General features: G+C 43.7%; 1 protein-coding gene across 2 annotated transcripts in view; it reads left to right on the top strand.

Moving 5' to 3' along the window:
* The window catches only part of LOC112218734 (plexin-A2-like), a 74,443-nt gene that overhangs the window by 44,779 nt on the left and 14,397 nt on the right, over positions 1-15,267 (top strand). The window contains exons 5-13 of one of the 2 annotated variants that reach the window (XM_024379808.2): positions 3,787-3,887; positions 9,978-10,101; positions 10,244-10,397; positions 10,542-10,638; positions 11,453-11,567; positions 11,757-11,957; positions 12,557-12,653; positions 13,512-13,711; positions 14,410-14,561. In XM_024379808.2, the coding sequence (XP_024235576.2) occupies positions 3,787-3,887; positions 9,978-10,101; positions 10,244-10,397; positions 10,542-10,638; positions 11,453-11,567; positions 11,757-11,957; positions 12,557-12,653; positions 13,512-13,711; positions 14,410-14,561 (1,241 nt within the window). Of the gene's footprint in view, positions 1-1,169; positions 1,356-1,532; positions 3,888-9,977; positions 10,102-10,243; positions 10,398-10,541; positions 10,639-11,452; positions 11,568-11,756; positions 11,958-12,556; positions 12,654-13,511; positions 13,712-14,409; positions 14,562-15,267 lie in introns of those variants that run through there. The other variant, XR_006078636.1, reaches the window with a different exon arrangement.

Here is a 15,267-nt window from a genome sequence, read left to right as displayed (position 1 = left end):
TCATCTCAGCCTATGCAGCTCTTCAGTCCCTTGACTTTTTGGCCCTGACGTAGACAGGGATCACCCCAGAGAACACTGCTACTCCAGGTGCTCTCTCTTCATCTGTCTACGTTTTCTCTCATAGTCCGAGAGCATCTGGTCGTCGCGGTGGTGGCACAGGCTACTCATTTCTCCTAAGCAGAGATTTTAAATGTTTTCCCTCTCTTACCTGTCCATCTCCTCATTTGAATTCCATGCCACTCAAGTTTAAAATTGTTGTCATCTACTGCCCACCAGGTGTCCATAGGGAGTTCCTCAATGAGCTCGACACCTTGATAAGCTAATTTCCTGATGATGGCTTTGTACTTGGAAACTTCAACCTCCGAACGTCTGCCTTCGATTCATTTCTTTCTAACTCTCTCTTTCCCCTCGCCTCTTTAGAGCTCACCCTTTCGCAGTCCCCTCCCACTCACAAGGCAGGTAATACGCTTGATCTCATCTTTATTAGAGGCTGTTTGCCTGCTAATCTCACTGCAACCCCCCTCCAGGTCTCCGATGACTACTTTGTTTCCTTTTCTGTGTCGCTTTCCTCTAACCCTAGCCACTCAGCCCCTACCCAGATGGTCATGATCTTCGCTCTCCATCTCCCACTACTCTTTCCTCTTCTATCCTTTCATCTCTCACTTTTGCTAAATCCATCTCCCTCCTGTCTCCTGATTCTGATTCTTCGACCCTACTCTCCTCCCTTTCCGCATCCTATGACTCGGAACATCCCCATTCCTCCCGGCCAGCTCGGCCCTCCCCTCCTGCTCCGTGGCTGAGGGACTCATTGCGAGCTTACAGAACAGGGCTGCGGGCAACTGAGTGAAAATTGAGAAACTAAACTTCCGGAGGACCTATCATCCTTCCACTCCCTCCTCTACCTTTTCTTTATCTGTCTCCACTGCGTAAGCCACTTTCTATCACTCAAAATGTCAAGCTTCTGCCTCTAACCCTAGGAAGCTCTTTTCCACCTCCTCTTCCCTCCTCAATCCTAAACCCCTCCCCATCCAACCTCTCTCTCTGCATCAACCACTTTGAAAAGAAGGTTGATGACATCTGCTACTCATTCCCTCAGCCTCTTGAGTCCACTAGTCCCACTCATAGAGAACTACCCTACGTCTTGACCTCTTTCTCTCCCCTCTCTCCAGATGAAATCCTGTGACTAGTGAGGTCCGGCCTACCAACAACGCGCCTGCTCAACCCCGTCTTCTCATCCTTCTCCAGACCATCTCAACTCATCCTTGACCACTGACTGTGTCCCCTCTGACTTCAAATTGGCCTGAGTTGCTCCCCTCTTCAAGAAACCAATACTCCTCTGACATAAAAAAACAACGGTATCCCTTCTTTCTTTTCTTTCCAAAACACTTGAACGTGCTTTCTCTGACCAACTCTTCTTGACCCTAACCAGTCAGGTTTCAAGACATGTCACTCAACCGAGATTGCTCTTCTCTGTGACTTGGAGGCCCTCCGCACTGCAAAGCTGACTCTCTCTTCTGTTCTCATCCTCCTAGATCTATCAGCTGCCTTCGACACCATGATCCATGAGATCCTCCTCCACTCTCTCAGGGCTGGGCATCTCAGGCCCTGTACACTCTTGGATTGCATCCTACCTGGCAGGCCTCTCCTACCAGGTGACGGGGAGAGGATCTGTGTCTGCACCACGTACTGTCACTACTGGTATCCCCCAGGGCTCAGTTCCAGGCCCTCTCCTCTTTTCTCTACACACCAAGTCGGCATGTGAGGATACGGCTCTGTCATATCCTCACATGGTCTCGCCTATCATTGCTATGTGGATGACACTAAACTACTTTTCTCCTTCCCCTCTTCTGACACCCAAGTGGCGACACGCATCTCACTGTCCATCTTCCAAAAACATCTGAAACAAGTATCTTAAATAATCCCACAGCACACAACCCCTCGCAACACCTCCTAACCTCTGGATAAGTGTGTCTGCTAAATTCCTAAAATGTCAAATGCAAATGTAAATTTGAGTCAACCAAACTTTTAAACTCCTCCAAGGAAACAAGATCCTGGAGTTTCAAGCTCATCTGGAGATAATTCCAAGACCACGGAGCTAAAACACTGTTTGCCATGATCTGTTCTGATGCTTCAGTTCAAGGTCAGAATACAAATAGAGAAAAAGTGCATAAAAAGGGAATTACGTTCCATGTAGCACACTTAACTCAGGTTGGAACCCCTTCCCCCAAGAGCATGATATAAGATGACAAGGATTGCATAACAGCCAAAATTGACAGTTGTAGAGTGGATTAGAGTTTATGACTGTTGAAAATAACATATTACACCATAATTATAACCATCTATGGTAGAATTCTCTTGCTCGCATCTCTATGTAGAGTGTACTGTAGGTTTGTGCTGTCCTATCAATAAAATAAATTAATAAAGAGAAAAATCTGAAGCTTTCATCAAATGTCTGCCACATTTTAGTGTGGTAATTAATTGTAGTTACATTTCAAGGGATTTCTAGGGCTGTAAATGTGTGGGAAATTGCGGTCCTCAAACAAAATGTTGTCTGCTGACAAATGTCATCTCATTGTGGTTCATAGCTTTGCCTGCATGCTCATGTAAAATACGATGGACAAATAAACTCACATCATGTGAGCTGAACATTAAATCTGAGCAGCACCAGAGGCATACTGTTGGCACAGTAACAGCAAGACCCATCTGTCTGTCTGCTCATTCCCCTTCTTAGCTAGTTTTGGAGAGGCTAATCTGAGTTGGGCTGGTTGGGAGGATTACTCTTTCTGTGTCAGATTTGGACGTAGAGCCTGTCCCCCCATCCCTTCTAAAATAATTTAGCTTTTTCTTAAAAAAAGAAAAAGTGATTTTGCGGAGAGCGGCAGATAATCTGTTTTGCCAACATAACTGAGAGAGAACCCATTTACGCTATCAAGAGAAGCGGAGATGCTCTAATCCATAATCCACTCTTCATTTGTGATTGCTTACATCGGGAAATTACTTGCATGGTCCGTCAAGGGGGAGAATAATAACAAAGTATAAAGTAGCAAAGCTTCAACCTGTTTGTGTATGCACGGGCTGGCGCTGCCCACTCAACAGCAACGTCTATCACAGCGACTAATGGGAGCGTATGCTTTGCCTGGCGTCCACACAGAGAGGTGGCGGTGTGTGTATATGTGTGTGTGTATCTGTGTGTGTAGGCTGATCCAAGCTGTGAGCACACCCATGGATATCAGGCTTATCTTTGCTGTGGCTTAACTCGTTTCTTAGCCTGTTTGCCAGAGCTACTTCCTCTGTTGAACCTAGGTTGAAGATGACAAAGGTTAAGACAACATGATTCTAATATCCAATAACTCTTTGCAAAATTGAGACCAGTGTTGCTAGTTAGCAACGATGCTAATAGTTATCAATGATTCTGGTCCAATTAATTTGTTTATTTCTGAAAGCTGCCATGTGGAATTATTATATTGTCTTAACTTTGTCATCTTCAACCTAGTGCTGAACCCCCCACAATCAATTAACGGAATAAATCAGATTTCACATACTACCAGGCTTTTCCCCATTTCCTTAGATCATGTTTACTAAGTCAACAGGGACACTATTTCAATGGATACATTACATACTGTACTACATAATGTATCACACACAATTATCCAGCTAAAAAAATAATGAAGCAGTTATATAGAGCAATATGTTTTACACTAATTGTAAATGATGTGCTGTTCATGTGAATGTTGTAGGTTCCATGGCCTATGTTAAGCGTCTAAGCCTTCCTCTGGTTTGTTGTAGGTGACCCAGGTCCCAGTGGAGGCCTGTGAGCAGTATGGGACCTGTGGAGAGTGTCTGAGCTCTGAGGATCCACACTGCGGCTGGTGTGTCCTGCTCAACATGTAGGTCCACTACTACACTATTCTCAGAAGGCACAATGACCATGTTTTAAAACACAAATCACATCATTTCCCAAGAAAAAAGGAGTAAGAGGTCATACAAGCCCTCAAATACAAAATGATGCTACTGAGCACACAGATAACAGCCTGTCTGTCACTGCTGGTATGGAGGGGCAGAATGACTGAGATAATGGGGACAGAGCACAGAGGGATTACAGACAGAGAGTAGTGCAGAGGGTAACCAAATGGACTGCTGCAGTCTCTAGAACATTTAGGACTGTGAAAGAGGCTTATCTTCGACATCTTAATTATCTGACCGCCAGGTTAGTTTACGTAATAGAACAGGACAGAGCAGAAGAGATTCAGAAGATTCAAATCCAGACAGTGTTTCTGAAAATACACTGAAACAGACCTCAGAAAGGATTAATGCATTATAATATGGCATTTGCATTTCAGCAATCTCTACGATCATCATTATCTAAATTGCAGCTCTTGGAGAGCCCTCTCTATGTTATCACCCCACTTGACTAGAAAAACACAGAACATATTTATCCTAATTACTTTATTCCTCATCTATTTTCATAAGTGCATTTTCTGCTCCAATTCCCACGATTATACTTGTATGTATGCCACTTCCATGAGCTACTATTGACTGTCTAGCTATTATTCACTGTCTAGCTACTGTTCACTGAATGGTTTCCTAAGTGTAATAATCACCTTGTCTCTCTACAGTAAAACTGTTAGAAAATGTGACATACAGTCACTGTATATGCCCACCCAAAGCAGGTTGAGGTAAAGCACCACGTGCCATATAGGGGTGTATGTGTGTGTATGTACAGTTGAAAATTGAAATTTACATACACCTTAGCAAAATACATTTAAACTCAGTATTTCACAATTCCTGACATTTAATCATAGTAAAAATTCCCTGTCTTAGGTCAGTTAAGATCACTACTTTATTTTAAGAATGTGAAATGTCAGAATAATAGTAGAGAGAATTATTTATTTCTGCTTTTGTTTCCTTCATCACATTCCCAGTGGGTCAGAAGTTTACATACACTCAATTAGTATTTGGTAGCATTGCCTTTAAATTGTTTAACTTGGGTCAAATGTTTCTGGTAGCCTTCCACAAGTTTCCCACAATAAGTTGGGTGAAATTTGGCCCATTCCTCCCAACAGAGCTGGTGTAACTGAGTCAGGTTTGTAGGCCTCCTAGATCGCACACACTTTTTCAGTTCTGCCCACACATTTTCTTTAGGCTTGAGGTCAGGCCTTTGTGTTGGCCACTCCAATACCTTGACTTTGTTGTCCTTAAGCCATTTTGCCACAAGTTTGGAAGTATGCTTGGGGTCATTGTCCATTTGGGAAGACCCATTTGCGATCAAGCTTTAACTTCCTGACTGATGTCTTGAGATGTTGCTTCAATATATCCACATAATGTTCAATCCTCATGATGCCATCTATTTTGTGAAGTGCACCAGTCCCTCCTGCAGCAAAGCACCCCCATGACATGATGCTGCCACCCCCGTGCTTCACGGTTGGGATGGTGTTCTTCGGCTTACAAGCCTCCCCGTTTTTCCTCCAAACATAATGATGGTCATTATGGCAAAACAGTTCTATTTTGGTTCATCAGACCAGAGGACATTTCTCCAAAAAGTACGATCTTTGTCCCCATGTGCAGTTGCAAACCGTAGTCTGGCTTTTTTTATCGCGGTTTTGGAGCAGTGGCTTCTTCCTTGCTGAGCGGCCTTTCAGGTTAAGTCGATATAGGACTCGTTTTACTGTGGATATAGATACTTTTGTACTTGTTTCCTCCAACATCTTCACAAGGTCCTTTGCTGTTGTTCTGGGATTGATTTGCACTTTTCGCACCAAAGTGCGTTCATCTCTAGGAGACAGAATGCGTCTCCTTCCTGGCTGCATGGTCCCATGGTGTTTATACTTGCGTACTATTGTTTGTACAGATGAACGTGGTACCTTCAGGCATTTGGAAATTGCTCCCAAGGATGAGGTCTTGGCTGATTTCTTTTGATTTTCCCATGATGTCAAGCAAAGAGGCACTGTTTGATGGTAGGCCTTGAAATACATCCACAGGTACACCTCCAATTGAGTCAAATTATGTAAATTAGCCTATCAGAAGCTTTGAAAGCCATGACATAATTATCTGGAATTTTCCTAGCTGTTTAAAGGCACAGTCAACTTAGTGTATAAGTTGACCCACTGGAATTGTGATACAGTGAATTATAAGTGAAATAATCTGTCTGTAAACAATTGTTGGAAATATTACTTGTGTCATGCACAAAGTAGATGTCCTAACCGACATGCCAAAACTATAGTTTGTTAACAAGAAATTTGTTGAGTGGTTGAAAAACCTAAGTCTATGTAAACTTCCGACTTCAACTGTATATGTGGTGTGTTAATGTCTAAGAGTCTAGGACAGGAGAACAAACAGCACTATCAGGCCTAACATGGAGGGGGAGATGAAATAAAAGGGAATGAAAGGGCGCCTGAGATGAAATGGGTATCCAGGGGCACTTCAATTGATAAGAAGCTAAGAGGTTAGTATCTATTCTCCCTATGGATACCGGCTGTATCAAGGAGCCAACAGAAACAACAACCATCATTGGGTTTCCATTCTGCCTTCATTGTCTTGTAATTACTGTTGAGGTCTCTGTGCGCTTTGAAGGCTCCCATGAGATGTCACCCTCGACCACATCTGAGAGTCCATTAAGCACTGTCTCATCCCACAGTGGACATTACACATGTAAAAGAGAGACATGCTCTATTGTTCGATTCCCGTCAAAAGGAAGTGTGATCGCTGAGAGATGCAACCTAGAGAGCCTCTAATTCTTTTAAAGGCCCAGTGCATTCAAAAACGTGATTTATCTGTGTTTTATATAAACTGAGTATACTAAACATTAGGAACACCTTACTAATATTGAGTTGCACCCCCCTTTGCCCCCAGAACAGCCTCAATTTGTCATGGCATGGACTCTACAATGTGTCAAATGTTCCACAGGGATGCTGGTCCATATTGATTCCAATGCTTCCCACAGTTGTGTGAAATTGGCTGGGTGTCCTTTGGGCGGTGGACCATTCTTGATACACACAGGAAACAGTTGAGCGTGAAAAACCCAACAGCGTTCCAGTTCTTGACACAAGCCGGTGCGCTGGCACCTACTACCATACCCTGTTTAAAGGTGCTTAACTATTTTGTCTTTCCCATTCACCTTCTGAATGGCACACATACACAATACATGTCTCAATTGTCTCAAGACTTAAAAAATCCTTCTTTACCTTGTCTCCTCCCCTTCATCTACACTGATTAAAGTGGATTTAACAACTGACATCAATAAGGGATCATAGCTTGGATTCACCTGATCACACCTGGATTCACCTGATCAGTCGTGGAAAGAGCAGGTTTTCTTATTTTTTTCGTATTCTCAGTGTATATTTCCATACTATGAGATTAGAATAATATTGTGAAAATTATTATAATTTTATTTTAGTGTTAAAGCTGTTTAAAAGGACCGTGTGAACTTTCAGCCTGTTTTAGTGGGATGGAGTTTTGGCATAACCTGTAAATTAGTAAATATACCGATAAGAAAGGGAGTTTCAAACCTCTCTGCCAATGAGAGGTCGTTTTCAGATTCCCCTCCCCACTCAGACCACTCCCAGACTTTTGCTAAGAAGCTATTTTCTTTGCTAAGAAGCTAATTTTGTTTCTTTTAGACTATTTTAATTTAACACAATCATGGTAAGGTACTTAATTGTTACTCCTAAATTATTTTATATTGAGATAAAAATGGTTGCATTGGACCTTTAAGTGCAATGTTTGTGTGTTTGTGTGCATTTTGAATGTCTAAATCTGCACGTCCCAAGTTACCACAATTTGTCATTTGAAGAGATATGTCTTCATAGTGGTGGCACAGGGCTAATAATTTCTCCTAAGTGAAAATGTTCTATTTTCCCCATCTCTCTCTTCATTTTAATTCCATGTTGTCGCTGTCACTTGTCCACTAAAGCTTAACATTGTTGTCATATATCGCCCACCAGGTGCCATTGGAGAGTTCCTCAATGAGCTTGACACCTTGATAAGCTAATTTTTACAACGATGGCTCACCACTCATCGTACTGAGCAACTTCAACCTCCCACTCCTTTCCGCTTTTGTGCTCACCCTTTCCCAGTCCCCTCCCACTCTCAAGGCAGGCAATGCTCAATGACCTCATCTTTACTAAATCCTGTTCACCTACTAACCGTACTGCAACCCTCTTGATATTTCTGATCACTACTTGGTTTCCTTTTCTCTCCCTCTCTCCTCCAACCCTACCCACTCAGCCCTTACCCAGATGGTCCTGTACATCAATATTCACTCTCTCTCCCACTACTCTCTCCTACTCTATCCTATCAACTCTACCTTCTGCTAAATCCCTCTCACTACTGTCCTGATTCGGCCTCTTCGACCCCACTGACCTCCATTTCCGCATCCTATGACTATCGCTGTATCTTTCCTCCCGGCCGGCTCGGCCCTCCCCTCGTGCTTCGAGGCTGAGTGACTCACTGCAAGCTCACAGAATAGGATGCCGAAATGTATCAACTAAACTCACGCACATGGAATTGTTCCAAAAGCCGATCTGTAACCCGCCAATAACATCAATTTATTTCCATAGTAGTAGGCTGTTAGGCTATTCCCATTCCCTGCTTTATATGGCCTGTGTAAGGCCTAAATGTCTCACCGCCCACAAAGCTTAATTTAAGTAGTAGCACAATTCAACACAACAAGCTTCTGGGTTTATAAAAAATATATATAATCTTGATTTGAAACGTTTCCTTCTCACAACATGATTGTTCTGAAGCGTGGGTTGTAAGAATATTTTCGACCAGCCATCTGATTTTTTTGCGGGTCAACTGCGGGGAACCGTGAGTATCCGACGTGATGCAGGACTCTACCTTCAGGCTATGCTCAAACCTTACACTCCATCCTGAGCACTCCGTTCTGCCACCTCTGGTCTCTTGGCCCTCCACCCCTACCGGGGGTCAGCTCCCTTGTTCAGTTCAGTCAATGCTCTCTCTGTCCTGGCACTTCATTTCAAAATAATGTGTATTTTATACTAGTACTGATTTGCTGATAACTACAGGTAACTGACAAAATAAAATAAACATCAACAAAAAGTGTCTTAATAGGGCGTTGTGCCACCACGAGCCAGAACAGCTTCAATGCACCTTGGCATAGATTCTACAAGTGTCTGGAACTCTATTGGAGGGATGCGTTTTGTTGATGGTGGTGGAAAAAGCTGTCTCAGGCGCTGCTCCAGCAAGTGTTCATTTGGGTTGAGATCTGGTGACTGAGACGGCCATGGCATATGGTTTACATCGTTTTCATGCACATCAAACCATTCAGTGACCACTCGTGCCCTGTGGATGGGAACATTGTCGTCAGCATTTTTATGCATGACCCTAAGCATGATGGAATGTTAATTGCTTAATTAACTCAGGAACCACACCTGTGTGGAAGCACCTGCTGTCAACATACTTTGTATCCTTGATTTACTCCTTGATTTAGTGTTTCCATTATTTTGGCAGTTATCTGTACTTTATTGAGGGAAAATGTACTTACTGCAGCTGTGATATGTGGTTGTCTCACCTAGCCAATTAGATGAATGCAGTAGTTGTAAGTCGCTCTGGATAAGAGAGTCCGCTAAACAACTAACATGTCAATGTAAAATGTTAAGTAACCCTTACACAAAACACTCACTGCTTAAAATCCATTTATCCCATCGTACAACTGGATTTCCTTCGGCAGAGCAATCCAACCAAACTGATAGGGGATCAATTTCCTTAAAGGAAAATACCACGCCAAAACTATCTTGGTATTTGTTTCATTAGTCCAGTGTTGATACAGTCCCTAATTCCCTAATTGTTTTGCATGTCAGCAATCAAGTTTTCAATGAATGGAACTTTCAATATACAGAAAGTGTCACAGTATGATGCGTTTTGCATTGATGTTGTTTAGATGTTCCTTAAAGGAAAATGTTTATCTCACATGTACAGTAACCGGTAAGAATGAATAATGTCCTGGTTCCCATCTACAGGTGTGCCAGAAGAGACCAATGCCAGAGAGCAGAGGAGCCCTTCCGGTTCGCCACTGATATCGAACGTTGTGTGAAAGTTATCGCTCACCCAGACAGCATTGCCGTGTCAGCACACAGTGTGCCTGTAAGTCAACAGTTAATTATTTACTTCTGATCAAACTGATTCTGACGTGTTCTGAGTCTTGATGGTGGGAAGTAGTCCTCAGTGTTTCATGATAGACCAGACTGTTCCAACCCAGCTATCTCTCTCTGCTCCTCTCCTATAGCTCCTGCTGGAGGTGAGCAATGTACCTGACCTCTCAACTGGGATCACCTGTTTATTTGGAGAGCAGACCGAGGTGGAGGGCCATGTCAATGGCAACAGAGTCATGTGCCTGTCCCCATCTGGCAAAGAGGTCCCACACATACCTGAAGGACAAGGTGACAAAATATATAGCTCCAACATAGAACGTATTGCTCTGTGATCCTCAGTGATACATATGTGACTCTTTTACAGAGGACCAGCAGTCTGAATAAAGCCAACTACTATACTACCAATCTCCTCCCTTCCCTTTTCTCCATCAGACTGGTTGGGTGTTGCGCTGCGTCTGAACTCTAAGGAGACAGGTCAAATGCTGGGCAGTACAGAGGTCAAGTTTTATAACTGCAGCGTGCATCACACGTAAGTTCATTTCCCGGCCCACATGTTATCTGATGCATTCAAAAGAGAGTAGGGCCCAACCTCATTAGGACATTGGTGCGGACAACCCCACTTAAGATCAGGCAGATAGGTAACCCCTAAGTTCAAATGACCCATCCATTTTGATTTAGGTCAACCTAAGGCAGATAACCCCGCATTGTTAGCTTGTTTAGTTCTACTTAGTGTTTCTAGACTGGTTCTCTGAGGAACAGTGTACATACTGAGTAGTATGAGTACATACACCTAAACATAGTTCCCTGACCGTGACCTTCAGGTCCACTTTAACATAATAGAAATACAGTCCAAAGCCAAATCATATCCGTTTGATCAAAATTAGGTGTCCATTAGCAAACTGGTCAGAGACAGTAGCTAACTGTGATTAATATTTTAGTCTAAACAGCCTCCCCCTCCCCACTCTGCCTCACACAGCACAGCACAGCAGCATCACATCAGCCTCCATAATGAATTATCCTGTGTCTGAAAGGACCTGGCAGGCCAGGTCTATGTATACAGAGCTGTTACAGAACATACTGACTTACTGTGTGCTGGTGCCTAATACTGCTCTCTCTGCAACACTGCTGTATTAACAGTATGTTTTAGTGGTACAATGTTGAGGAAACAGACTAACCTCTCCATGAACTGTATAATGTTCAGTTAACTGTATGTAATTAGGAACTTCCGTTCTCTAAGAGCATGTGCTTGGCCACAGAGTCTCTAGAAGCATTGGGATGTCTGTTGGCTGGTTAGTCATATGATGTGTGTAACATGTCCATCTGTCCCTCTCCTTGCACTGCAGGTGTCTGTCCTGTGTGAACAGTACCTTCCGCTGCCACTGGTGTAAATATCGCAACCTGTGTACCCACAATCCTTTCAGCTGCTCCTTTCAGGAGGGCCGGGTCAACGCCTCAGAGGTAGCTACATGGCTACTGATAAACATACACCAGATTAATAGTATTTTCTTGTATAATGCACATTAACCCATGTTTTCATTAGTCCATATTTCCATAACATGTTACTCTTTAGGCAATCTATCTTTATAATTTAATAGACCTTGATAGACCCCTGCTGAGGTCCTTTGACTCTTGGAATATGCTCTCTAGGACTGCCCCCAGCTGCTGCACTCTGGGGAGATCCTGATCCCAGCAGGGGAGGTGAGACCCATCACCCTGAGGGCCCGGAACCTTCCACAGCCCCAGTCTGGCCAGCGGGGGTACGAGTGTGTGCTCCACGTCCAGGGAACCAACCACCGTGTCACCGCCCTGCGCTTCAACAGCTCCAGTGTGCAGTGCCAGAACAGCTCGGTACATACTGTGACTGGGTGACCCTCTCTAACACTCCCCCTGGCACCAGCCTCAGCCTGGTTGTGCATTATCCAGGACCATTATCTGTAGTCTAGTGAATTACATCTGAGCTATTCTCTGAGAGCAATCTGAATCTGATCTCATCCCACTGAGATGAGCTCAGGTTTGCCATGTCTTGATCAAATAAGAAGTAGGTTGTCTGCAGCAGAATGACTAAAACATTTAATTTATGTCTGAAACCAAACGTTAGTGTCATTCAAAGGTGCATCTAGGTCCACGTAATAGGGACATAATAGGTTAGTCGACAGTGAGGATGAGTGTCAGACAGTGCTGTATAGACTACATGACACACAATCCATTTTTAATAAATATATACCTCAATCTCCTATCTCACGTCCAGTGAAAAGCCCATTTTCCTCAGCACTAGATGAACAGCCTCTCCATTCCCCGCAGAGTCCTGTCCCAATATGGCCATGCACAGTGGAGAGGAGCAGACAGTGATCATAGAAATGACAGGTGGTTAAAAGCCTCATCTCTCTCTCTTCCTCCCTCTCCCACCCCTCTTTCTCTCCCTCTTCCTACCTCTCTCTCTCCGGCAGTACATATATGAGGGTGTGAGGATCAGTGACCTGGCAGTGGACCTCTCCATCATTTGGAATGGCAATTTCATCATCGACAATCCAGATAAGATTAAAGGTGCCTCTGCCATCCATCACTGTCTGCCATGGCTGAGGAGTGGAAAGCTCTCACTCTGGGATGGATGGGGTTTAGCCCACGCCAAGGCTTTCACTCAGCCTTGGGAGAACGTTCACATGGCACTCTCTACTGTGTAATTAGTCCTAGCCAATCATCTGGGCTGTGAGGGTGGACTTTTGTGTTTACCATTTTGATTTCTCACTAACTCTTAGATCTCTCCATTATCCTGCTTGAGTGTGTATTTGGTTTTAGAATAGTGCCATTCAATATCTAAATACTGTCAAATTTACACTGACTGTACAAAACATTAGGAACAGCTGCTTTTTTCACGACATAGACTAACCAGGTGAATCCAAGTGAAAGCTATGATCCCATATTGACGTCATGTAGATGAAGGGGAGGAGACAGGTTAAAGAATATTTTTAATGCTTTGAGACAACTGAGACATGGATTGTGTATGTGTGCATTCAGAGGGGGAATGGGCAAGACAAAACATGTAAGTGCCTTTGAACATGGTATGGTAGTAGGTGACAGGTGCACCAGTTTGATTGTGTCAAGAACTGCAACACTTCTGGGTTTTTCATGCTCAACAGTTTCCAGTGTGTATCAAGAATGGTCCACCGCTCAAAGGACATCCAGCCAACTTGACACAAGTGTGTAAAAGCATTGGAGTCAACATGGGCCAGAGTCCCTGTGGAATGCTTTTGACACCTTGTAAAGTCCATGCCCCAGTGAATTGAGGCTGTTTTGAGGCCAAAGGGGGGTGCAACTCAATATTAGGAAGTGTTCTTAATGTTTTGTACACTCAGTGTACAAGCACTGAATGTAATTCAACTGCGGTCCTCCTGTATTCCACAGTGCACCTGTATAAGTGTGGTGCCCAGCGGGACAGCTGTGGCATGTGTCTGCGGGCTGAGAGGAAGTTCCAGTGTGGCTGGTGCAGTGGAGAAGGCCGTTGCACCATGAGGCAGCACTGCCTGCCCATCAGCCCCTACGCCAGCCGCTGGCTCGACGTGTCCACCAGGAACGTTAAGTGTACCAACCCACGCATAACTGAGGTTAGTCAGTCAGATCCTTATTTTTACAACTAACCTCTACTTTAACCTTCACCATTATCCATCATATGGCCTTAGTGATAAGAGGCCATCTCAGAAATAACCAGTAAAAACCATTGAGATCAGTACTTAGACATGAGCAAGACTGGTGGTAGCTTGTGGAATAGACACCAGCTGGAATGCGGTTTTAACCAATCAGCATTGAGGATTAGACCCACCCGTTGTATAAATAAGACTAAATCAGACATACAGCTTGTGCCAAATCAATGCAACCTTAAGTTATGCCCTATGCACCCTATTTTGTGGGTGGCAATGAGTGTTCTTGGCCCCAACACACTGTTCATTTTTTAGAATGAGAGAGACACAGTAGGTCAGACAGCCACAGAGAATTACTGCTCCAACTTCAAAGAGCCATGAGCCTTTGAAGTCCCTGTCACATTATTAGTGTTTCAGTGGCAGTATGGGAGTGAATTGATTCAGACCCGGACTGCTACTGCCTGCTGCTGGGAACTGGGAGAGCACTGCTCAACAGGCCTGAAGGCTATTTGTGTGGTCAAGCCATTTTAGATAGAGCCTCTGCATAGTTTTTTTGTGCATAGTGATGCAATGCATTAATCTGTTTTCATGTATTGAAAATATTACACTACTTTTGTGCTGCCACCATAAATCTGTTCCTCCATGCCCCCCTCGCCTTCCTGTAGGTGAGCCCAGTGGCAGGGCCTCCAGAGGGGGGAACACTGGTCACCATCCAGGGCCTGAACTTGGGCCTGTCCTTCTCTGAGCTGGTGGGCAATGTGGAGGTGGCAGGGGTTCAGTGTACCCCACAGGAAGAGGGCTACATCACTGCAGAACAGTAAGAACCAAAACGTACAGAAGCACCCAGACTCCCCATAGCCTTAACACCAAAACCTAACCCTAGCCCTAAACCTAACCCTAACCCTAAAACTAACCGTAGCTCCTAACCCTAAACCTAATTCTAACCATAACATTAATTCTAACCTGAACCCTAACCCCCCTAGAAATTGCATTAGACATTTTGGGGACAAACAAAATGTCCACAGTTAGTTTTGTTTGTTTACTACTCTTGTGGCAACTTCTGGTCCCTACAAATATACAGTTGAAGTCAGAGGTTTACATACACCTCAACCAAATACATTTAAACTCAGTTTTTCACAATTCCTGACATTTAATCCTAGTAAAAATTCCCTGTCTTAGGTCAGTTAGGATCACCACTTTATTTTAAGAATATAATAATATAATGATTTATTTTTGCTTTTATTTATTTCATCACATTCCCAGTGGGTCAGAAGTTTACATACACTCAATTAGTATTTGGTAGCATTGCCTTTAAATTGTTTAACATGGGTCAAACTTTTCGGGTAGCCTTCCACAAGCTTCCCAAAAATAAGTTGGGTGAATTTTGTCCCATTCCTCCCGACCGAGCTGATGTAACTGAGTCAGGTTTGTAGGCCTCCTTGCTCGCACACGCTTTTTCTATTCTGCCCACAGATTTTCTACAGGTTTGAGGTCAGGGCTTTGTGATGGCCACTCCAATACCT

The sequence above is a fragment of the Oncorhynchus tshawytscha genome, linkage group LG02 (genome assembly GCF_018296145.1).
Source record: "Oncorhynchus tshawytscha isolate Ot180627B linkage group LG02, Otsh_v2.0, whole genome shotgun sequence".
Classification (NCBI taxonomy): Eukaryota; Metazoa; Chordata; class Actinopteri; order Salmoniformes; family Salmonidae; genus Oncorhynchus; species Oncorhynchus tshawytscha.
Note: the sequence above shows the minus strand (reverse complement) of the source record. Positions and strands in the feature narration are given on the sequence as shown.